This window comes from Pseudophryne corroboree, chromosome 3 (genome assembly GCF_028390025.1).
Source record: "Pseudophryne corroboree isolate aPseCor3 chromosome 3, aPseCor3.hap2, whole genome shotgun sequence".
Lineage (NCBI taxonomy): Eukaryota > Metazoa > Chordata > Amphibia > Anura > Myobatrachidae > Pseudophryne > Pseudophryne corroboree.
Window position 1 is genome coordinate 437,097,620 of NC_086446.1, and position 23,891 is coordinate 437,121,510.

General features: G+C 43.8%; 1 protein-coding gene across 1 annotated transcript in view; it reads left to right on the plus strand.

Annotated features, from left to right (window-relative positions):
• Positions 1-23,891, plus strand: part of MGAT5B (alpha-1,6-mannosylglycoprotein 6-beta-N-acetylglucosaminyltransferase B) — a 184,368-nt gene that overhangs the window by 143,364 nt on the left and 17,113 nt on the right. The window contains exon 17 of the mRNA XM_063960440.1: positions 23,811-23,885. Within this exon, the coding sequence (XP_063816510.1) occupies positions 23,811-23,885 (75 nt within the window). The remainder of the gene's footprint in view (positions 1-23,810; positions 23,886-23,891) is intronic.

Consider the following 23,891-nt stretch of genomic DNA (forward strand, 5'->3'; position numbering starts at 1 on the left):
CGTATGGAGTCAATTTTGGATGTGAAGTAAGTGGCAAAGTCAAGAGCAGAGAGTGAGGAAGGGAGACAAGGTGGAGGTGGGCAGAGAAGTGAGTTGAGAGTGGCAAAGAGGCGCCGGGAGTTGGAAGACTGGGAGGAGATGAGGTTCTTGAAGTATGACTGTTTAGCAAGAGAAAGGGCAGCACTGAAGGATGAGAGCATAAGTTTGAAATGGAGGAAGTCTGCCTTAGAGCGTGATTTCCTCCTGTCACGCTCAGCAGTATATATATATATATATATATATATATATATATATATATATATTGTCTGGCTTGCAGAGAGGCTCTGCCACAGCAATCTGCATAGTTTTTAATTTATATTTTTTTTTGCCGATGAAGTCTCACTGATACTTCATATGATTGAATGTTATCTGATATCTTCACAATGTTTAATCTGCTATACTGAGAAGTTTCTATGATGAACACTCTTTAAGCAGGACTTTGATTGTTAATCCCTGATAAAGTCTTGAGGACGAAACGCGTTGGTTTATTATCAGGGATCATGTTATGCTTCAGTGAAGAATATCTGCCAAAAATTGCAATTGTCTCAATTGAATGATATTATTGCAAACTGTTGTATGAATTAAGAATATTTTAATGTATTTTTATGTCATTTCATCATAGACGATTTGAAATGGTATATATTCATTGTCTATTTTCTGAATAAAATATATTTTTATATATAGGTGATCAACTAAAGATAAGTTGGGCAATTTGAGCCTTTTACATACCAGACACTATACAGCTCCCTTGGGATCGTTTTATAAATCAATCTCTCTCTCTCTATATATATATATCTATATATATATATATATATATATAGATATATATATATATATTGTCCATGTCTCCCAACTAAATGTGGTTAAGTAAAACATGGTTCACCAGCAAACCTCTTAAGTGCAAAAAAGTCTGTCCAAAAAGTGTCACAAACATGATATAAAATCCCCATCACAGTTTCCTTTAACTGTAAGTAAAACGTATTCTTGTATATAAAATTGTTCTTATGCAGTATAACTTCTTCCTTTAGCAAAATAAAAAAAAATGATTGGAGGGCCTATGTGATCTGGACTGGCAGTAATGACTTCTCTAACAGGTTCAATACCTTCCATATTTTAAATGCTAGTGTAAAGGCTGCTAACATCTAATGTAACCAACAGCAATCAGGTGGCGGTCGACCAAAGTTACTTAATTTAGTAAAAAAATCAGTAGTGTCCCTAATAAAACAGGGAGTTTCCTTTACCACTGGCTGCAAATGGTAACTGACAAATTGCAAAAAAGTTTGACTAAAGCCGGGTACACACTGGGCGATTTCAGCCTAAAAAGTAAATGAAAACGACATAAATGTCGTTATCGTTTATTTGTTAGACTTATATCATCCAGTGTGTATGGGGTAATATTGGTGAACGATGAATGCATGTCGTTCAGCGATCACCAATATTGAGCTGACATGCAGCTCAACTTGTCAATGGGGGTAATTCTGAGTTGATCGCAGCAGGATTTTTGTTAGCATTTGGGCAAAACCATGTGCACTGCAGGGGAGGCAGATATAACATGTGCATAGAGTTAGATTTGGGTGGGTTATTTTGTTTCTGTGCAGGGTAAATACTGGCTGCTTTATTTTACACTGCAATTTAGATTGCAGATTGAACACACCACACCCAAATCTAACTCTCTCTGCACATGTTATATCTGCCTCCCCTGCAGTGCACATGGTTTTGCCCAACTGCTAACAAAAATCCTGCTGCGATCAACTCAGAATTACCCCCAATGTCGGGCTGAGCTGCATGTCCAGGAATTCCGGCGGTGACATCACTGATCGTTATCATTGAATGATAACGTTCAGTGTGTACACGCTATCTCATTCAACGCTATATCGTTCATTGCCGCCATTTCATTATCGCCCAGTGTGTACCCGGCTTTAGAGACCCCCTAGACCAAATAATTGGTCTCCCAGGAGGAAGAAACTCCGAAACGCAATCATCGACTATGGATGGGTGATAATACCAAACCCTGATTAACAATGAATGGGCGATGTTGAACCCAAATTAAAGACTGCATATGAAAATTGATCGATATGCCAATGCTTTGGTTTTTATATCATCATGTTTGTGACACTTTTTGGACAGATTAAACTTTAGAATTTGGGGGGCTTTTGTATGCGCCACCACAATGTCTTTATACACGTTGAAATAACACTTCAATACCATGGATGGATATGTTCCTTGGGTATGTTTTCTGAAGATGGAGGATTTGAGAGGATTTCTTTTTTAAATTTTTGTAATGAGACGCTCACACCAGAGTTTACCCAAAAGATAGAATCAATTCCTGTGTATATCTTTTAAAATTATTTTATTCATAAAACTTTTAAAAGGATCTTACATAGCAAATGCAGAATGATTTAGTTGGGCCATATGTTGTTAAACTTGATGTGCGAGCTCACATACATCAAGTGTGCCCACTTTTCCCTAGTGAATTAATCATCCAACGTGTTTCATCGAATTATCAACTTCCCCAGGGGTGTATTAAAACATAATTAAAATATGGGTGTCTCATCAGTAAAATATATTTTTTACTCATTGTTTAGACTAGCATTTCCAAAAATAGTATCAATCCTTCTACTCGGGGATGTATAATATGCCTATACATAACAATAGCTCCTTTTTAATATTAGACAAATATACGATTTCAATTCAGCTATAATGTACTTAGTATTTACTGAATTATTAGTAGAAAATCCCTCCCTTCATGACTCAAAACAAATCCCATGCATCTTGCGCTTGATTTGTGGGAACACGAAGAAGTCACAGGGGGTCAGGTCTGGAATGTTTGACAAATGAAGAAGCTCCTGGATGCGTTCTTGGAGCATAAAATCCACTGTTTTCCTTGACTTGTGGCCAAGAACATTGTTGTGATGGAGAAGGGCACCACAAATTCTTGGATGGCGCCTGGAAATGGCTTCCAGCACTTGCAGCAGGCATTGGTTGGTGTGGGTTCACTACGGCTGGCCGGCGGTCGGGCTCCCGGCGACCAGCATACCGGCGCCGGGAGCCCGACCACCGGCTTACCGACAGTGTGGCGAGCGCAAATGAGCCCCTTGCGGGCTCGCTGCGCTCACCACGCTACGGGCACGGTGGCGCGCTACGCGCGCCACACTATTTTATTCTCCCTCTATGGGGGTCGTGGACCCCCGCGAGGGAAAATAAGTGTCGGTATGCCGGCTGTCGGGCTCCCGGCGCCGGTATACTGAGCGCCGGGAGCCCGACCGCCGGTATACAGAAGACCACCCGTTGGTGTACCTGTCCCCAGTGACAGTGCGCTGCTGCACGAATGCTACAGTCTTGGCAACAAAACCAGCCACTTTTGAGCTCCATAATGAGTTTGTGAAGGAAGTGAACATGCTGAATTCTTTGGTGTGCAGTGCTGCTTATATACGGTTCTCTGCCTTGACATTTCAGAAAAACTTTAGTCAGAGATGATAATTCACAGTCAGATTGTGTCTACTCTACCTATGCACTGCACATCTGGAACTTATTGCACACACCTTGCATGAATAACATTTCCAAGGAGGTCAAAATTATATTCTTTAATTGGAGGAACTGTTTGCTCAGAGTGGGGTGGTTTGGAGGGTTATAATGGGGAAAATAACTTCTATTCAACCAAACTCTTGTTCACAACTTTATTAAAGAAAATATTTTTTTTCTGTTGTTCACAGCAACAGGTGTCTTGGTCAAATTAATTTAGCAGTGGACATGAAATGAATGTGAATCTATGGGGGTCATTCTGACCCGTTCGCTCGCTGCATTATAACGCAGCAGAGCGAACGGGTCCCTACTGCGCATGCGCCGGTGCCGTAGTGTGCCTGCGCATGACAGACGGCCGAAGGCAGAGGCGATCGCTGGGCGGGTGGGCCGGAACGGTGGCGTTTGGCCGCCATTTCGTTGGTGTGGTCCGGGCAATGCAGGCGTGGTCGGACCGAATGGGGGGTGGGCCGCAGTGGCTGCGTGACGTCACACGCAGCTGCTGCGGGCCGGGGAGCGATGAATAGCTCCCGGCCAGCACGCTAAAGCTGCGCTGGCTGGGAGCTACTCTTGAAGTGCAAAGGCTTCGCCGCTGTGCGATGCCTTTGCACTTCTGCGGGGGGGGGGGGGGGGGGGGGGGACTGACATGCGGGGTGTCCCCCCGCATGTAAGTGTGAATGATCGTAGCTGTGCTAAATTTAGCACAGCTACGATCAACTCGGTATGACCCCCTATGTCTCTTGCATCTCTTGGACATATGCACAATCTCAGGACATACCAATTGCGTGTATATCACACATGGGGCCGGATGTAATGTCGCCCAAGTTCAGCGACCATGCAGGATGCCGGCAGAACACGGATGTTTTTGTTAAGGGGGCAATCTCTTACTAGGCATGGTTTTGCCTTGTAAGTGGTTGACTTTAAAAAAAAACATCATTACATATAGCCCTAGAACTGTGGGGCAGATTTATTAAGCTCGGTGAAGTGATAAAGTGTAAAGTGATGAAGGACCAGCCAATCAGATTTTAACTTCCATGTCACAGGCTGGATTTGAAAAATGACAATTAGGAGCTGACTGGCTGGTCCTTTATCACCTTCCACTTCCACTACAAAGTAGAGGTTCTGTATGTGCTCTGTGTCTTGCTGATGGGACGGCATATCACTTTACCGAGCTTAATAAATCTGCCCCTGTGTAACCGTTTATATGCATTTTTATCTGCGGTTTGCACTTTCTTTCTTTCTCTCTGACGTCCTAGTGGATGCTGGGAACTCCGTAAGGACCATGGGGAATAGCGGCTCCGCAGGAGACTGGGCACAAAAGTAAAAGCTTTAGGACTACCCGGTGTGCACTGGCTCCTCCCCCTATGACCCTCCTCCAAGCCTTTGTTAGATTTTTGTGCCCGGCCGAGAAGGGTGCACACTAGGGGCTCTCCTGAGCTTCTTAGTGAAAGTTTAGTTTTAGGTTTTTATTTTCAGTGAGACCTGCTGGCAACAGGCTCACTGCATCGAGGGACTAAGGGGAGAAGAAGCGAACTCACCTGCGTGCAGAGTGGATTGGGCTTCTTAGGCTACTGGACACCATTAGCTCCAGAGGGACCGAACACAGGCCCAGCCTCGGAGCTCGGTCCCAGAGCCGCGCCGCCGGCCCCCTTACAGAGCCAGAAGCAAGAAGAGGTCCGGAAAAATCGGCGGCAGAAGACATCAGTCTTCAACAAGGTAGCGCACAGCACTGCAGCTGTGCGCCATTGTTACTCAGGCACACTTCACACTCCGGTCACTGAGGGTGCAGGGCGCTAGGGGGGGGCGCCCTGAGCAGCAATGTAAAACACCTTGGCTGGCATAAATACACCACATATAACCCCCAGGGCTATATGGATGTATTTTAACCCCTGCCAGAACTCACCAAAAAAGCGGGAGAAAAGGCCGCCGAGAAGGGGGCGGAGCCTATCTCCTCAGCACACGGGCGCCATTTTCCATCACAGCTCCGCTGGAAGGACGTCTCCCTGACTCTCCCCTGCAGTCCTGCACTACAGAAAAGGGTAAAAAAGAGAGGGGGGGCACTAATTTGGCGCAGTTTTGATAATAACAGCAGCTATAAAGGGAAAAGCACGTTATATAGTGGTATTCCTGTCTATATATAGCGCTCTGGTGTGTGCTGGCATACTCTCCCTCTGTCTCCCCAAAGGGCTAGTGGGGTCCTGTCCTCTATTAGAGCATTCCCTGTGTGTGTGCTGTGTGTCGGTACGTTGTGTCGACATGTATGAGGAGGAAACTGATGTGGAGGCGGAGCAATTGCCTGTAATGGTGATGTCACCCCCTAGGGGGTCGACACCTGAGTGGATGGGCTTATGGAAGGACTTACGTGACAGTGTCAGCTCTTTACAAAAGACAGTTGCTGACATGAGACAGCCGGCTACTCAGCTTGTGCCTGTCGGGGCGTCTCAAAGGCCATCAGGGGCTCTAAAGCGCCCGTTACCTCAGATGGCAGATACAGATGCCGACACGGATACTGACTCCAGTGTCGACGGTGAAGAGACGAATGTGACTTCCAGTAGGGCCACACGTTACATGATTGAGGCAATGAAAGATGTTTTACACATTTCTGAGATTACAAGTACCACTAAAAAGGGTATTATGTTTGGTGAGAAAAAACTACCCGTAGTTTTTCCTGAATCTGATGAATTAAATGAAGTGTGTGATGAAGCGTGGGTTTCCCCTGATAAAAAACTGATAATTCCTAAAAAGTTATTGGCATCATACCCTTTCCCGCCAAAGGATAGGGCACGTTGGGAAACACCCCCTAGGGTGGATAAAGCGCTCACACGCTTGTCAAAACAGGTGGCACTACCGTCTCCTGATACGGCCGCCCTTAAGGAACCTGCTGACAGAAAGCAGGAGAATATCCTAAAATGTATATACACACATACTGGTGTTATACTGCGACCAGCAATCGCCTCAGCCTGGATGTGCAGTGCTGGGGTGGCTTGGTCGGATTCCCTGACTGAAAATATTGATACCTTGGATAGGGACAGTATATTACTGACTATATTGCATTTAAAAGATGCATTTTTATATATGCGTGATGCACAGAGGGATATTTGCCGACTGGCATCAAGAGTAAGTGCGCTGTCCATATCTGCCAGAAGAGGGTTATGGACGCGGCAGTGGTCAGGTGATGCTGATTCCAAAAGGCATATGGAAGTATTGCCTTATAAAGGGGAGGAGTTATTTGGGGTAGGTCTATCGGACCTGGTATCCACGGCAACTGCTGGGAAATCCACATTTTTACCCCAGGTAGCCTCTCAACATAAAAAGACGCCGTATTATCAGGCGCAGTCCTTTCGGCCCCATAAGGGCAAGCGGGCGAAAGGCTCCTCATTTCTGCCCCGTGGCAGAGGGAGAGGAAAAAGGCTGCAGCAAGCAGCCAGTTCCCAGGAACAGAAGCCCTCTCCCGCTTCTGCCAAGTCCTCAGCATGACGCTGGGGCTCTACAAGCGGACTCAGGCACGGTGGGGGCCCGTCTCAAGAATTTCAGCGCGCAGTGGGCTCACTCACAAGTGGACCCCTGGATCCTTCAGGTGGTATCTCAGGGGTACAAATTGGAATTCGAGACGTCTCCCCCTCGCCATTTCCTAAAGTCTGCCTTACCGACGTCTCCCTCCGACAGGGAGGCGGTATTGGAAGCCATTCACAAGCTGTATTCACAGCAGGTGATAATCAAGGTACCCCTCCTGCAACAGGGAAAGGGGTATTATTCCACGCTGTTGGTATACCGAAGCCGGACGGCTCGGTGAGACCTATTTTAAATCTAAAATCTTTGAACACTTACATACAGAGGTTCAAATTCAAGATGGAGTCACTCAGAGCAGTGATCGCGAACCTGGAAGAAGGGGATTATATGGTGTCTCTGGTCATGTCCCAATTTACCCTTCTCATCAAGGGTACCTCAGGTTTGTGGTACAGAACTGCCACTATCAGTTTCAGACGCTGCCGTTTGGATTGTCCACGGCACCCCGGGTCTTTACCAATGTAATGGCCAAAATGATGATACTCCTCCGAAGGAAAGGAGTTTTAAATTATCCCTTACTTGGACGATCTCCTGATAAGGGCGAGATCCAGGGAACAGTTGGTAGTCGGGTTAGCACTATCGCAAGTAGTGCTGCGGCAGCGCGGTTGGATTCTCAATATCCCAAAATCGCAGCTGATCCCGACGACTCGTCCTCTATTTCTAGAGATGATCCTGGACACAGTCCAGAAAAAGGTGTTTCTCCCGGAGGAGAAAGCCGGGGAGTTATCCAAGATAGTCAGAAACCTCCTAAAATCAGGCCAAGTCTCAGTGCATCAATGCACAAGGGTCCTGGGAAAAATGGTGGCTTCCTACGAAGCAATCCCATTTGGCAGATTCCACGCAAGAACATTCCAGTGGGACCTGCGGGACAAATGGTCCGGATCGCATCTTCAGATGCATCAGCGGATAACCCTGTCCCCTAGGACAAGGGTGTCTCTCCTGTGGTGGTTGCAGAGTGCTCATCTTCTAGAGGGCCGCAGATTCGGCATTCAGGACTGGGTCCTGGTGACCACGGATGCCAGCCTGCGAGGCTGGGGAGCAGTCACACAGGGAAGAAATTTCCAGGGCTTGGGGTCAAGCCTGGAGACATCACTTCACATAAATATTCTGGAGTTAAGGACCATTTACAATGCTCTAAGCCAAACAAGACCTCTGCTTCAAGGTCAGCCGGTGCTGATCCGCTCGGACAACATCACGGCAGTCGCCCACGTAAACAGACAGGGCGGCACAAGAAGCAGGAGGGCAATGGCAGAAGCTGCAAGGATTCTTCGCTGGGCGGAAAATCATGTAATAGCACTGTCAGCAGTGTTCATTCCGGGAGTGGACACGACCTCCACCCGGGAGAGTGGGGACTTCATCCAGAAGTCTTCCACATGATTGGGAACCGTTGGGAAAAACCAATGGTGGACATGATGGCGTCCCGCCTCAACAAAAAACTGGACAGGTATTACGCCAGGTCAAGGGACCCTCAGGCAATAGCTGTGGACGCTCTGGTAACACCGTGGCTGTACCAGTCGGTGTAGGTGTTCTCTCCTCTGCCTCTCATACCCAAGGTACTGAGAATTATAAGACGGAGAGGAGTAAGAACTATACTCGTGGCTCCGGATTGGCCAAGAAGGACTTGGTACCCGGAACTTCAAGAGATGCGCACAGAGGACCCGTGGCCTCTGCCTCTAAGAAGGGACCTGCTCCAGCAAGGACCCTGTCTGTTTCAAGACTTACCGCGGCTGCGTTTGACGGCATGGCGGTTGAACGCCGGATCCTAAAGGAAAAAGGCATTCCTGAGGAAGTCATCCCTACCCTGATCAAAGCCAGGAAGGATGTGACCGCAAAACATTATCACCGCATTTGGCGAAAATATGTTGCGTGGTGTGAGGCCAGGACGGCCCCAACGGAGGAATTTCAACTGGGTCGATTCCTGCATTTCCTACAAACAGGAGTGTCTATGGGCCTCAAATTGGGGTCCATTAAGGTTCAAATTTCGGCCCTGTAGATTTTCTTCCAGAAAGAACTAGCTTCAGTTCCTGAAGTCCAGACGTTGTCAAGGGAGTGCTGCATATACAGCCTCCTTTTGTGCCTCCAGTGGCACCTTGGGATCTCAATGTAGTTTTGGGGTTCCTCAAATCACATTGGTTTGAACCACTTAAATCTGTGGATTTAAAATATCTCACATGGAAAGTGGCCATGCTGTTGGCCCTGGCTTCGGCCAGGCGCGTGTCAGAATTGGCGGCTTTATCTTGCAAAAGCCCCTATCTGATTTTCCATTCGGACAGGGCGGAATTGAGGACTCGTCCTCAGTTTCTCCCTAAGGTGGTCTCAGCGTTTCACCTGAACCAACCTATTGTGGTGCCTGCGGCTATTAGGGACTTGGAGGACTCCAAGTTGCTAGATGTTGTCAGGACCCTGAAAATATCCTGTATGCACCCAACAAGCTGGGTGCTCCTGCTTCTAAGCAGACTATTGCTCGTTGAATTTGTAGTACCATTCAGCTTGCACATACTGTGGCAGGCCTGCCACAGTCAAAATCAGTAAATGCCCATTCCACAAGGAAGGTGGGCTCATCTTGGGCGGCTGCCCGAGGGGTCTCGGCTTTAAAACTTTGCCGAGCAGCTACTTGGTCAGGGGCAAACACGTTTGCAAAATTCTACAAATTTGATACCCTGGCTGAGGAGGACCTGGAGTTCTCTCATTCGGTGCTGCAGAGTCATCCGCACTCTCCCGCCCGTTTGGGAGCTTTGGTATAATCCCCATGGTCCTTACGGAGTTCCCAGCATCCACTAGGACGTCAGAGAAAATAAGAATTTACTTACCGATAATTCTATTTCTCGTAGTCCGTAGTGGATGCTGGGCGCCCATCCCAAGTGCGGATTGTCTGCAATACTTGTACATAGTTATTGTTAACTAAATCGGGTTATTGTTGTAGTGAGCCATCTTCCTAGAGGCTCCTCTGTTATCATACTGTTAACTGGGTTCAGATCACAAGTTGTACGGTGTGATTGGTGTGGCTGGTATGAGTCTTACCCGGGATTCAAAAATCCTTCCTTATTGTGTACGCTCGTCCGGGCACAGTATCCTAACTGAGGCTTGGAGGAGGGTCATAGGGGGAGGATCCAGTGCACACTGGGTAGTCCTAAAGCTTTTACTTTTGTGCCCAGTCTCCTGCGGAGCCGCTATTCCCCATGGTCCTTACGGAGTTCCCAGCATCCACTACGGACTACGAGAAATAGAATTATCGGTAAGTAAATTCTTATTTTTTTTACACATACTGTACACAATTGAGTTGCTTGGAAAAGACTAGCACTGAATGTTTTTTCATTAGATCAATATATATATATATATATATATATGTATAATATAAATATATATATATACAGCATATATATATCTATCTATATATATATATCTATCTATGAAACGAAATAGAGGAGATGGCGCCAAGGGAGTTATATCAACGCCCTACCTAAAAACGGACCCTTACAGTACTCTCCGGATAAATTACGTCAGATAACAAATACTAACATAAAAATTTATTAAAACAACATATAAACCCGACACAAATGTTCATAAGTATACAGAGTTGATACATTTACATTTGTCGCACAATTTGAACAATCAGTTTGTAGTGATGAGGAAAAAGCGTAGATATATCACTACGATTTCCTCCTTCTCCTTATTGTAGATTCGGAGGTAACATCAGATAATAGATAGATAAATAACCCAACGCGTTTCGTCTTGTTCCAAGACTTCATCAGGGGTAAAATCTACAATTGTAGAATAATAAGTCAAAACAAATACATAGCAAGAAGCATCTTACACTCACATATAACATGACATATTGGTATCAAAAGAACATGACATAGCAACATGAGGAGGAAAACAGAATAAATAACATGAAGAAAGAGGAAAAAAGAGAACCAAAAAGCACAGGTTGTGAAAAACATACCTCTTCATTTCAGAACATATTGTCAGCACATAAAAGGTCATTCAAAGATGTATGAACAACGTTTCAATATTTCAATGGGACTTGATTGATACAGCGAGGACCATACCTAATTAAAAAACGTTTAATAACCTTTATTAATTAAAGGACACTTTTTGTTCAATTAGGCAGAGATTGGGATTAATCCAAGGGAACGGCACATACCTCATATATCATCAGCTTGAGTCTGACATTCAGATATTCGAATATGGGGAAGATTCATATGTGTATAGAATCTAACTGGTTCGCAAGCATAAGGAACCTAATAAATTGATTAATTGGGTATTAATTATAAGAACACCTACGAGTTCATAAATAGACCCCTATCTTATTTTGACACCCATAATTATAAAAATTCTGGTATCAATTAATGTCTGATCACTAATGAACAGATCTCATGACTAACCCGTGTGGTTTCTATATATGATACAGAACAAAGCCACAGAATTGGCTATAACAAACACCAATGTTACCACTATACAACGATCCTCTACTAAATGATCTGATTATAACCAGCCATTTATTCATATTTGGAAAACCCAGGACTAATTGTATTAACCATCAGTATAGTGAACCCACATGATATGTTTATTAGGGAAACCCATCCTTTATGGACGGTATCACTGATCTATGATCGAATAATTCAAAGAAATTACTCAAAGTGCTACCCACAGGGGGTGTAGTTCATTAGTGCCAATCATTAAAGAAATCTCTATAATATAGCACATACCTCGTCGGTCAGCAGCTTGAACCTGACACTCAGAGACTCAGGAGTGAAGGCAATTCAAATGGGTATAATGTCTAACCAATTTAGAACACGTGGTAGACCTGGTAAATTAATTGGGTTGATATCAATTAGACCATCTATTAAAGTACCAGTATGGTACAAAGAGTTCCCACCCTATGGAGAAACAAATACTCCTTTCACTTAGTAAGGGGAAGATCTATTAACTATAAAAATTATATAAGTGAGTGTATAACTCATATAACTTAGTTTCATATTCATGAATAAATCTGTCATATTTATATAGTGAATATATATAATTAGTGCATATCATATACTCTTTAAAAAATTACATTTATAAATGATTAGTGGTTAACCAGTCAATAAAATACATATAGTTGGTACAAAGTGTATACTAATAAATGGGACCACTTTCAAAGTTGATAATATACTATTGTAAAATCAAAAACAAAACCTTACCCTCCAGTGGTGCAGTGCTGACAGCCAAGTCTCTGTATAATGAGGCATTGGACCTGATAACCACCCTTTATAAAGGGAAAAGTGATTACATCACTTCCCTTGCAATGTGATTGGTGCTCTATATATATGTGCTCCATTTACTATATTAGAATGGAGATTACTTAACCAAAAGTGCATAGATTTATGATTTTCAAATAATCAAACTAAGTGTATTAACGGTATTATTATGAGAATAACTCCTTAGGAGGAAATACCTAATTGATTAATATTACCCATAATGCTTTTCACTGTCTCTCTGGTTACTATTTAGGGAAACCAAACCTGGCTAAATGCCAGGAATGATGTTGGACACACCCCATTTCATTTAACTCAGTTTCATGTCCTACATATTAGACTGATCCCCTGTGGGTAATTCCCCTTGATCGTATTGCATGACGCTGGAGCTATAATAAATAAATAAAAAATAATAAAAAAAGAAAATAAATAAATAAAAGTAAAATTAAAATTAAAATAAAAATGGAAATAAAAATAAAAATAAAAAAAACAATAAATAAATAAATAAAAAATAAATAATAATAATAAAAATAAATAATAATAATAAAAATAAAAAATATTTATAAAAAAAAATAAAAGAAAAAATAAAATAAATAAAAAATAAAAATAAATAAATAAATAATAATTAAAAAAAAAATTAATAAAAAATAAAAAAATAATAATATATAAAATATAACAATAAAAATAATATATATATATATATATATATATATATAAAAATAAACATAAACCTAAAAATAAGAATATTGATGAAAAAATGATAAATAATAAAGGAAGAAATAAATAAATATAATAAAAGTAAAAATAAGTTATAAACAGATATGTCTGATCTTTATATAAATAAATTAAGTCCTTTATGGTTAAACATGTACATGAGTGTATATATACTGGAAACGTGATGTATGTATGAAAAAAATTAATGAGATAAAGAGTTATCAACTTGAAAATGGCCCCACTTGTACACGTCTGTATGTCAAGTGGTAAAATTTAATAACCAATGATAAATACACCGGGGAAATCTTATGATTTTTAAAGATCTGACATTCAATTCCTCTACGTGCACATGATATATAATGAAACTACGTTACATTAGTATGAAAATTCAGTACTGGCCATTAACTACTCTGACAATATCTCCATCTCTACACACTAGATACACTTTATCTACATCAAAGGAATGCTATCATATCGATATTCTCATATTCACTTTATACATCCATCCCCCACGATAAAGGATGTGAAGCAGTGAGTAAGATCCTGATTTTAGACCATAATGTCAGCAGAGAAGAGAGAGATTTCCTTGTGGATAGTATTACGTTTGTCCTTAACCATAATTATTTTGAATTTCAAGAAAAATACTATCTACAGAAACAGGGTACGGCGATGGGTACCAAGTTCGCCCCTTCATATGCAAACATCTATATGGACTGTTGGGAAAATGAAATTCTGTATGTGGATGGAGATTTTAGATGTACTAACATCAAATTCTACAAACGATACATCGACGACTTGATCTTCATCTGGGACGGTGAGGTTGAAACCCTGACGAGTTTTATATCTGACATTCAAATTAATCATTATAACCTCAAGTTTACTTACAAACAACACCCTGTAGCCATTGACTACCTGGATGTTCTTTTGAAAATTGAAGAAGATGGCTCTTTAAGTACTAAAACCTTTTTCAAGAAAACTGATGCCAATAGTTTCATTCCTTCCGACAGATGCCACCTTTCCCGGTGGAAAACCGCGGTACCATATTCCCAATTTATACGGATTAGGAAAAACTGCAGCAGTATGGATGCATATTGGGAACAGTCATCATCATTAGTTCTTCAGTTCATAGATAGGGGTTACAGTGAAAAGACTCTACGAATAGACCAAGCCCGTGCTTCCGAAATTGACAGGAACAGCCTCTTTATGATGAGAGATCGTATACAGGATGGACACCGGGGAGAGAGACCATTTGTAACACAGTTCAATCAAGAAAACAGAACTATCAAACGTATTATGAATAAACACTGGCACCTTTTACTTAAAGATCCAGTTTTAGGGCCTCATCTACCCAGTAGACCAAGTATTGTCTTTAGGAGATCTAAGAACCTTAAAAGTATCCTTGCTCCCAGTCAATTACAGACAGAACATCGGAAAAAAGATGATAATTCCAACCAACACCCACTCATGAAGAGAGCAGGGCTGTTTCCCTGCAATAAGTGCAATTGTTGCCGCTTCATCGACAAAAAGAGTTTCTGCTGGAAAGATGAGACTAAAAGGGTTTTTAGACTAAAGTCCATTGTTACGTGCAATACCAATTACGTCATCTATAAGATAGATTGCAGTTGCAAACTCTCTTATATTGGTAAAACAAAGAGGTGTCTCAAAATTAGAATACAGGAACACTTACGAAACATCAAGAATAAGGTCCAGAATCATAGCCTCCCCAGGCACTTCCAGGAAAAACATAGGTCCGAAATTCAGGGCTTAACATTTAATGTGGTGGAACATGTACCCGAAGATAAGAGGGGAGGAGATAGGGACCTCCAGCTTGCTCGAAGGGAATCTTTCTGGATTTATACTTTAAATACTCTTATACCGAAAGGGTTGAATGAGAATATCGATATGATAGCATTCCTTTGATGTAGATAAAGTGTATCTAGTGTGTAGAGATGGAGATATTGTCAGAGTAGTTAATGGCCAGTACTGAATTTTCATACTAATGTAACGTAGTTTCATTATATATCATGTGCACGTAGAGGAATTGAATGTCAGATCTTTAAAAATCATAAGATTTCCCCGGTGTATTTATCATTGGTTATTAAATTTTACCACTTGACATACAGACGTGTACAAGTGGGGCCATTTTCAAGTTGATAACTCTTTATCTCATTAATTTTTTCATACATACATCACGTTTCCAGTATATATACACTCATGTACATGTTTAACCATAAAGGACTTAATTTATTTATATAAAGATCAGACATATCTGTTTATAACTTATTTTTACTTTTATTATATTTATTTATTTCTTCCTTTATTATTTATCATTTTTTCATCAATATTCTTACAGATTTAAGTGGTTCAAACCAATGTGACTTTTGGAACCCAAAAACTACATTGAGATCCCAAAGTGCCACTGGAGGCACAAAAGGAGGCTGTATATGCAGTACCCCTTTTACAAACGTCTGAACTTCAGGGACTGAAGCTAGTTCTTTTTGGAAGAAAATTGACAGGGCCGAAATTTGAACCTTAATGGACCCCAATTTCAGGCCCATAGACACTCCTGTTTGCAGGAAATGTAGGAATCGACCCAGTTGAATTTCCTCTGTCGGGCCTTACTGGCCTCGCACCACGCAACATATTTTCGCCAAATGCGGTGATAATGTTTTGCGGTTACATCCTTCCTGGCTTTGATCAGGATAGGGATGACTTCATCCGGAATGCCTTTTTTCCTTCAGGATCCGGCGTTCAACCGCCATGCCGTCAAACGCAGCCGCGGTAAGTCTTGGAACAGACAGGGTCCTTGCTGGAGCAGGTCCCTTCTTAGAGGTAGAGGCCACGGATCCTCCGTGAGCATCTCTTGAAGTTCCGGTTACCAAGTCCTTCTTGGCCAATCCGGAGCCACGAATATAGTGCTTACTCCTCTCCATCTTATCAATCTCAGTACCTTGGGTATGAGAGGCAGAGGAGGGAACACATACACTGACTGGTACACCCACGGTGTTACCAGAGCGTCTACAGCTATTGCCTGAGGGTCCCTTGACCTGGCGCAATACCTGTCGAGTTTTTCCCAACGGTTTATAATCATGTGGAAGACTTCTGGGTGAAGTCCCCACTCTCCCGGGTGGAGGTCGTGCTGAGGAAGTCTGCTTCCCAGTTGTCCACTCCCGGAATGAATACTGCTGACAGTGCTATCACATGATTTTCCGCCCAGCGAAGAATCCTTGCAGCTTCTGCCATTGCCCTCCTGCTTCTTGTGCCACCCTGTCTGTTTACGTGGGTGACTGCCGTGATGTTGTCCGACTGGATTAACACCGGCTGACCTTGAAGCAGAGGTCTTGCTAAGCTTAGAGCATTGTAAATGGCCCTTAGCTTCAGGATATTTATGTGAAGTGATGTCTCCAGGCTTGACCATAAGCCCTGGATATTCCTTCCCTGTGTGACTGCTCCCCAGCCTCGCAGGCTGGCATCCGTGGTCACCAGGACCCAGTCCTGAATGCCGAATCTGCGGCCCTCTAGAAGATGAGCACTCTGCAACCACCACAGGAGGGACACCCTTGTCCTTGGTGACAGGGTTATCCGCTGATGCATCTGAAGATGCGACCCGGACCATTTGTCCAGCAGGTCCCACTGGAAAGTTCTTGCGTGGAATCTGCCGAATGGGATTGCTTCGTAGGAAGCCACCATTTTACCCAGAACCCTTGTGCATTGATGCACTGAGACTTGGCTCGGTTTTAGGAGGTTCCTGACTAGCTCGGATAACTCCCTGGCTTTCTCCTCCGGGAGAAACACCTTTTTCTGGACTGTGTCCAGGATCATCCCTAGGAACAGAAGACAAGTCGTCGGAACCAGCTGCGATTTTGGAATATTGAGAATCCAATCGTGCTACCGCAACACTACCTGAGATAGTGCTACACCGACCTCCAACTGTTCCCTGGATCTTACCCTTAACAGGGAATCGTCCAAGTAAGGGATAACTAAAATTCCCTTCCTTCGAAGGAATATCATCATTTCGGCCATTACCTTGGTAAAGACCCGGGGTGCCGTGGACCATCCATACGGCAGCGTCTGAACTGATAGTGACAGTTCTGTACCATAAACCTGAGGTACCCTTGATGAGAAGGGTAAATTTTGACATGAAGGTAAGCATCCTTGATGTCCCGAGACATCATGTAGTCCCCTTCTTCCAGGTTCGCAATCACTGCTCTGAGTGACTCAATCTTGAATTTGAACCTCTGTATGTAAGTGTTCAAAGATTTTAGGTTTAGAATCGGTCTCACCGAGCCGTCCGGCTTCGGTACCACAACAGTGTGGAATAATACCCCGTTCCCTGTTGCAGGAGGGGTACCTTGATTATCACCTGCTGGGAATACAGCTTGTGAATGGCTTCCAAAACTGTCTCCCTGTCAGAAGGAGACATCGGTAAAGCCGACTTTAGGAAACGGCGAGGGGGAGACGTCTCGAATTCTAATTTGTACCCCTGAGATATCACCTGAAGGATCCAGGGGTCTACTTGCGAGTGAGCCCACTGCGCGCTGAAATTCATTGAGACGGGCCCCCCACCGTGCCTGATTCTGCTTGTAAAGCCCCAGCGTCATACTGAGGGCTGGGCAGAGGCGGGAGAGGGTTTCTGTTCCTGGGAACTGGCTGATTTCTGCAGCCTTTTTCCTCTCCCTCTGTCACGGGGCAGAAATGAGGAACCTTTTGCCCGCTTGTCCACGAAAAGACTGCGCCTGATAATACGGCGTCTTCTCATGTTGAGAGGCGACCTGGGGTACAAACGTGGATTTCCCAGCTGTTGCCGTGGCCACCAGGTCTGAAAGACCGACCCCAAATAACTCCTCCCTTTAATAAGGCAATACTTCCAAATGCCGTTTGGAATACGCATCACCTGACCACTGACGTGTCCATAACCTTCTACTGGTAGAAATGGACAACGCACTTAGACTTGATACCAGTCGGCAAATATTCCGCTGTGCATCACACATATATAGAAATGCTTCTTTTAAATGCTCTATAGGCAAAAATATACTGTCCCTATCTAGGGTATCAATATTTTTAGTCAGGGAATCCGACCACGCCAACCCAGCACTGCACATCCAGGCTGAGGCGATTGCTGGTCGCAGTATAACACCAGTATGTGTGTAAATACATTTTAGGATACCCTCCTGCTTTCTATCAGCAGGATCCTTAAGGGCGGCCATCTCAGGAGAGGGTAGAGCCCTTACAAGCGTGTGAGCGCTTTATCCACCCTAGGGGGTGTTTCCCAACGCACCCTAACCTCTGGCGGGAAAGGATATAATGCCAATAACATTTTAGAAATTATCAGTTGTTATCGGGGGAAAACCACGCATCATCACACACCTCATTTAATTTCTCAGATTCAGGAAAACTACAGGTAGTTTTTCCTCACCCAACATAATACCCCTTTTTGGTGGTACTCGTATTATCAGAAATGTGTAAAACATTTTTCATTGCCTCAATCATGTAACGTGTGGCCCTACTGGAAGTCACATTTGTCTCTTCACCGTCGACACTGGAGTCAGTATCCGTGTCGGCGTCTATATCTGCCATCTGAGGTAACGGGCGCTTTAGAGCCCCTGACGGCCTATGAGACGTCTGGACAGGCACAAGCTGAGTAGCCGGCTGTCTCATGTCAACCACTGTCTTTTATACAGAGCTGACACTGTCACGTAATTCCTTCCAACAGTTCATCCACTCAGGTGTCGACCCCCTAGGGGGTGACATCACTATTACAGGCAATCTGCTCCGTCTCCACATAATTTTTCTCCTCATACATGTCAACACAAACGTACCGACATATAGCACACACACAGGGAATGCTCTGATAGAGGACAGGACCCCACTAGCCCTTTGGGTAGACAGAGGGAGAGTTTGCCAGCACACACCAGAGCGCTATATATATACAGGGATAACCTTATATAAGTGTTTTTCCCCTTATAGCTGCTGTATCTTTAATACTGCGCGTAATTAGTGCCCCCCCTCTCTTTTTTAACCCTTTCTGTAGTGTAGTGACTGCAGGGGAGAGACAGGGAGCTTCCCTCCAACGGAGCTGTGAGGGAAAATGGCGCCAGTGTGCTGAGGAGATAGGCTCCGCCCCCTTATCGGCGGCCTTATCTCCCATTTTTCTATGTATTCTGGCAGGGGTTAAATGCATCCATATAGCCCAGGAGCTATATGTGATGCATTTTTTGCCATCCAAGGTGTTTTTTATTGCGTCTCAGGGCGCCCCCCCCCCAGCGCCCTGCACCCTCAGTGACCGGAGTGTGAAGTGTGCTGAGAGCAATGGCGCACAGCTGCAGTGCTGTGCGCTACCTTGTTGAAGACAGGACGTCTTCTGCCGCCGATTTTCCGGACCTCTTCTGCCTTCTGGCTCTGTAAGGGGGCCGGCGGCGCGGCTCTGGGACCCATCCAGGCTGGGCCTGTGATCGTCCCTCTGGAGCTAATGTCCAGTAGCCTAAGAAGCCCAATCCACTCTGCACGCAGGTGAGTTCGCTTCTTCTCCCCTTAGTCCCTCGATGCAGTGAGCCTGTTGCCAGCAGGTCTCACTGAAAATAAAAAACCTAAACTAAAACTTTCACTAAGAAGCTCAGGAGAGCCCCTAGTGTGCACCCTTCTCGTTCGGGCACAAAGATCTAACTGAGGCTTGGAGGAGGGTCATAGGGGGAGGAGCCAGTGCACACCAGATAGTCCTAAAGCTTTCTTTAGATGTGCCCAGTCTCCTGCGGAGCCGCTATTCCCCATGGTCCTTACGGAGTCCCCAGCATCCACTTAGGACGTTAGAGAAAAGTCTCTAATGTTGAACAATTGAAACTGTCAGAAAACACCATGTGACTACATCATTCTTTATATCCCTAGCTCTGGCACCTTCACAGTGCTGTTCAAGGTGATCAGATATATCAAACTCCAATTGCCTGTATTTCTCTCCAAAAGCCTGTCCCACATTACGTATTCTAAGCTGCTGATATACATTTTATGGTCTCAGGAACAGTTGGAGGCATTTTCACCATGACTATAAGGAGGAAAATATATATAATTATTTCTATATAAACCTTTGCAACTATGAGCTATGTGTACCTATGTTTCCTTTCATTTTTCTTTTTAAAAAATGGGAGGATGAAAAAAAGGGGGTGGGGGTACAAAATAAATAAATATTGGAAAGTGAGATATGGAAAGTTAGGACAGAACCCAGTTACATAGGACAGTGTAATTGCTAACTGTAAAATACAATGGACTTAATTCATGTTTGTACGCAATGGACGATTATCACACAATGTTTCAATTTTCACTGTGCATGTGCTGCGATCGCAATGCGAGAAGATGCCGCTGCTATCTTGCTCACAATGAGGATTTCATGGAAAAGTGATTGAAAGGAAATGGCTGTTTGGACGTGTTAATGGGGCATTTACAGGGAGTGGTTGGGAAGATGCACGCGTGGAGGCGTGGGGACATGTATCTGCTGATTGCTGCAAGCTCGTACATGCTAAAACATGGCGCCTGCGTTGCTACTGCTATTTCCAGTCTGCTTAGCCATAGACCAACCATTAGCCCCTTGTTTTTGCATATATGTCGTGGATATGTCCACAGTTGCGAATGAGTTCGTGATGGCTGTTGATGGCGTCTCTTCTCATTTCAGGGCGGCAGCTTCAATTGCTAACATTAGCAGCTCCGTAGCCTAGAAAATAACAATTGCAATTGCATTTGTGTACAAACATGAATTAGGCCAAATGTGCAAAGAAAATCAAATCATAAACTGAATAAAATGCTTTTAGGGTGGAGAACAGGGTAGAGGAGGGGAGAGAGCGGGAAGGACAGGGAAAGAAATGGGAAAAGTAGGTGTCACCATCTGAAACTGTGGAGTGGAGTGTAGTAAAGAGGAGTTATTCAGTCAATTCAGTGGCATATTGTCCTTATGGAGAATTTAGTGAGTTTTAATGGAGGCTATAAATGGTCCAGACTCTATTGACAATAGAAAGCAAGAATGGGGTTTCGAATACCTACACTTCTTGATGGATGGATGATGGATGGCCCACTTAAAATGGTTAGTAGTATTTATTGCCTGAATACCAAGGCTGGTCTCCCGGGGCCTTATACAAAGTCAGTTACATTCACAATGACAAAATGCCTTTGTAAATGTTTTTGCATGCATGTGACTAATTCAGAGTCAAACCCATATGCAGATATCGAGTTGCATCTCCTTCCCTTTTGTTGCGGTTCCCTCGCCTTATTCTACCTGACTGACATGAGACTGGATTGCAACTAGAGATCTGGCTTCTGCATACATTCACGAAAAGTGTAAACTAATGGTACGCAATGCCATCACATTACAGTTAAAAGCTGGATAGAACAGATAATAAGTACCCAAGAGGAATGGATTGTGTAGCATGTAAATAGTAGCATACGCAAATAAAAAGTGTTTTTTTTTAATGGTAGTATATGTGTAGATATCCCCATCCCCAATTGAGTAAGAAATATTAGTAATTACAGTGTACAATCAGTGTGTACTGCAGTAGTGTTCCCCGTAGGATGCGAGCAGGGCAGGTAGCAGGGGTGTCGGGGCAGTATGCGCACAAAAAGGAAGGGGGTACGGCCGGCTGGGGAGGTGGTGTGGCCCCACCGACATCTCTTTCGGGATGGTCCACCCCTCGACATCACTAATAGGGGGCGTGCCCCAGCCGTCGGCGTCATTAATGGGGGCATCCCCAGCACTTACAAAGGGGCAGGGCTTCCCCGAAGCTCTCCCTTTAATATGAATCCCTTTAAGTTGAATAGATGCCGTGCGCATGCATATGGCAACTATTCACGCGGCAGTAGCATGGCAGCGGGTAGGCTGTTTTAGCAGGGTCCTTTAAAAATTGGGCAGGGCGCAGCGACTTATTAAAATAGCCTAGCGTGAATACTACTGCAGTGTGGGATCACTTTTACAACACTGCTCCATGAGTTTTAAAGGTTTTCGGTAAATAGACATGTTTTCACTATTTGTGAAACATCAGTATCAACTATACACTTACACATACTTCCCTACTCTCCAGGCAGCTGCCGGAGACTCACAATTTTTTGGTTAGTTTCCTCCACATCCCCAGAAGGTTGGATATCCTGCATCCCGCCCTCTTCCTAGTGAAGTGAGCAGGTTGGGAGATAATAACAGGAATTGTGGGTCCATATGAAGGGGCGGAGCTAAAATGACAACTATCACAACTAATTATATAAGATCCCAGCGCCGCCCTCCGAAATGGCCAGAAGAGAAGAAAGCAAAAGTAGGGATGCGGCTGTGCAATTCCATACAAATAAAATGCAGATACAGCAGGAAGCATTGTAGAAAATAGATGCCTCCTGCATGCATCTGCGAAATCTGAGTGCTGCATCTGAGGATGCAGCATGGATGGTCTTGTATCACAATGTAACAGGCCGAGGTCAGTCTGCAAAAGTTGAAGCTTACTCAGACTTGCCGTATCCGGATAGCTTATGACACAGACCCTTGGCCAGCTTGCCTACAAAATGGGGGTGACATGCACCCGTTTTGAACAAAGGTGCCGGTTGCCATCCCAAAAATGCTACAGTCATGCAACAGCTAAGGGAAGGCTGTGAGCGACACTGCACCACCCACAAACATCAGACTTGTATGTACAATTTGTACAGGTTTGCATACAAATCCGAATCAGGCCCTGAAAGCCCAGCCAGTAGGATTGGTATTCTAGGCTGCATCCCCTGTGGGCAGTAGCATGTCACTGCAAGAGAGACACCCGAATCAGTGTTCAGAAATAGGGATAATATTAATCCACTTAAGAAGGCAAACTTGTGCTTTTACCTATGTGAAAGTATGAACTTATGGTCGAATTAATTTTTTTCTGTGTGCACAATATTATTATAGGTGTAAAAGGATAACAGTGTATTGATTATTACTATTGATAATCACTGTGCATCACTCCATCACAATAGGCATTGCTATTATTAAGTAATCTTATATTTGCTTTTCGGAAGTGGTAGTTTTTGCATTTTTTTTTATATTGTCCCTACATTATTAGCCAATGTGGTATTGCGTGGATTGCTAGACAGACATACAGACGTTATAGTCCACCCTATGGCAAAAACTATAACTGACTGGAGGGAGGACAGAGGGGACAGGTGGGGGGAGCAGCTCAGCCATAAGACAATTTGAGGTCTGGCTAATACTTCAATTTGAGGTCATTGAGCCGTAGAGGTGTCAGATGCGGGTGGTTTAGCAGCCAATATTCCCAGGCAGCGAGAGAGAGGTCTCATTATCTGGAAGGTTCTGTGCAGAAGAATAATAGTATATCACAGAGCTCAGGGACGAGGCCCAAGGGAGCTCATTAGACAATGAGATGAGGAGAGAAAAGCTGCAGTCACAGAAGCAGAACCCTAATATTCTCTGTTTATTACCATTGGTGAACAGGGGGTAGGCTTTTGTTGCTGTAGTAATGTCCCTATGTTCAGATAACACTGGTGTTATATTTTGTCAGAGTCTTCTGTATTCTGGTAACACTTGTACCTTTCCTTTGCTGCATCTGTGCTTAAATATATGTTATTCCTAAATGTAATTAGTTTCCTTTTTGTTTGTCAGCCTTATCTAGTAATAAATCTGTCTCCTCAAGATCCATAAAGTGTTAGGTGGCCACTTCCTCATGTCCATGTACCAATAGGGAGAACAGTGGTTGTGCCACCAATTTAATAGAACATTTCCCTCCATAGGTTGATCCATACTTGCCCTATGAGTATACGAGTGAAGGCATGCTGCAGAGACTCCATGCCTACATTCAACATCAGGTAAGC